Consider the following 1,694-nt stretch of genomic DNA (forward strand, 5'->3'; position numbering starts at 1 on the left):
CTTAAAAAATCCCAAAAAAAAAAAAAAAAAAAAAAAAAAAGCCAATCCAAAAAAATGGCGTAAAAAAGAAAAAAGTAAAAATGTCCTCAGTAGCTCCAGCAACGACTTAGCACCAAGCCAATTACCGTTGACGACCTCAAAGCTCAGGAGGTTTAGGTCACCAGGTCCGCATCTAGCTGGCTGGTCATGTCGTGCGCGGTTTACGTTTATGTGTCTCGAGCTTGTCGACCCAGATAGAAGCGTCGGTTGGCCGGGACCGCGTGTGTCGCCGGCGTTAGCAGCCGCTATGGCGGCTGTAAGGGTTGCGCTGGTAAAGGGAGCGAAACCAGGTGAGAGAAGGATGAACGAGTGAACACGGTGCCACTGGGCCGGGGCTGCTGCCTGGTTGCGTCGCTCCATGTGAACCGGAACAAACAACCCGTGACACTTTTTGCGAGCGAGCCATGTCTGCGAGATCGCTCGGCCGGAGGATGAAGTCTGTGCTGGGGGTGGTTGGGGTGGTTGGGGTGGTTGGGAGGGTTCAGTGGGGTCAGTGGGAGAAATCGAATGGACTATGGGTGGGACGAAAGAGGATGACTTCAGCTGATATCAATGTACACATGACCAAGTGAGATGGTCTTGGGGCGCAGCTGTGTGCGCAAGTCGTCCTTGTGCAGCAAAGAGGGATGGAAGAGGCTGTCGGCAATAGAGGATGGACCAAGGAACGCTTAACAGAGTCCTGACATGTTCCTCCGGGCGAAATGCCCAGGAAGTCCTTTTCCCTCTGCCAGTGGCTGATATAAAAGTGAGACGATCTGCTGAAAACCCAACCTGATCCCTTCTTCCAGTTTCAGCCTTTATCCCCGCAGTCAAATAAAGACCGAACTATCCCTCAGGATCCCCGTGGATCCTCTTCTCGCGATAAACATAAATCTCTTATCCGTTACATACAAACATACCATAGACGCGGGACAATGAAAGTAGCCGAGATTCCAGGTGTTGTCTTTCTTTTTAAAATCCATCCGCCGTAAGTGCGAGTGAGACAGAGCCATCGCGACTCGAGTAAAAAAAATTTTGCAAAAGCTACCTCTTAACGGTGATTTCGAAGTGACTCGAGATACAAATTTTCGTTAAAATTTTTTCCGAAAAAAAAATTTTTTTTTTTCTAACACGTCACAAAACTGACGTTGAATCCGGACTGAATTTCCCACGTGTATATACACGGCACGTAGGATTACGTCTTCAAGGAATCAGGCCTACAGGCTGTGTGTTTGCTACTTGGGATCTCCCGATGTTCACTTATCAAGTGAGAAAGATGGATCAACGTTAGACTTGACGGAAATTGGATTCTCACAGGATCAGATGTCACCCTGGTATCGATGGTGGAAGAATACGGTGAACGTGAGGCTAGTCATGGCGACCGAATCATCCGGGAGCTCGGAGGTGTCTACGGTGGACCGAGAGAGAGACTCCCCTCATCCTCCAAGGTCCAGGACTCTAATCCAGGAGAAAAAGGATCAGGACCAGGACGAGAACAAAATATGAATCGGTCAGAGTTATTATTTTCCTAATCCTCTTATCAGTTAACTTTGGCTCGATTTATCGATAACGTGACGAATACCTTTCATCAGGCAGGACCAACCAACCCGAGGACGATCGCGATCGTTGTTACCGACGGATATTCAAAGTCAACGGAAATTCTCTCAACACCCACC

The 1,694-nt window shown here is 48.4% G+C and overlaps 2 protein-coding genes across 2 annotated transcripts in view; one reads left to right on the top strand and one right to left on the bottom strand.

The window, feature by feature from the left end:
* The window catches only part of LOC107269145 (zwei Ig domain protein zig-8), a 164,430-nt gene that overhangs the window by 95,737 nt on the left and 66,999 nt on the right, over positions 1 to 1,694 (bottom strand). The gene's annotated exons all lie outside the window — the stretch shown is intronic.
* The window catches only part of LOC112494550 (E3 ubiquitin-protein ligase MARCH2), a 9,315-nt gene that overhangs the window by 6,898 nt on the left and 723 nt on the right, over positions 1 to 1,694 (top strand). The window contains exon 6 of the mRNA XM_025086381.1: positions 1,336 to 1,528. Coding sequence (XP_024942149.1) covers positions 1,336 to 1,524 — 189 coding nt within the window. The 3' untranslated portion in view covers positions 1,525 to 1,528. The remainder of the gene's footprint in view (positions 1 to 1,335; positions 1,529 to 1,694) is intronic.

This window comes from Cephus cinctus, unplaced genomic scaffold (assembly GCF_000341935.2).
Source record: "Cephus cinctus unplaced genomic scaffold, Ccin1 Ccin1_scaffold0607, whole genome shotgun sequence".
Classification (NCBI taxonomy): domain Eukaryota; kingdom Metazoa; phylum Arthropoda; class Insecta; order Hymenoptera; family Cephidae; genus Cephus; species Cephus cinctus.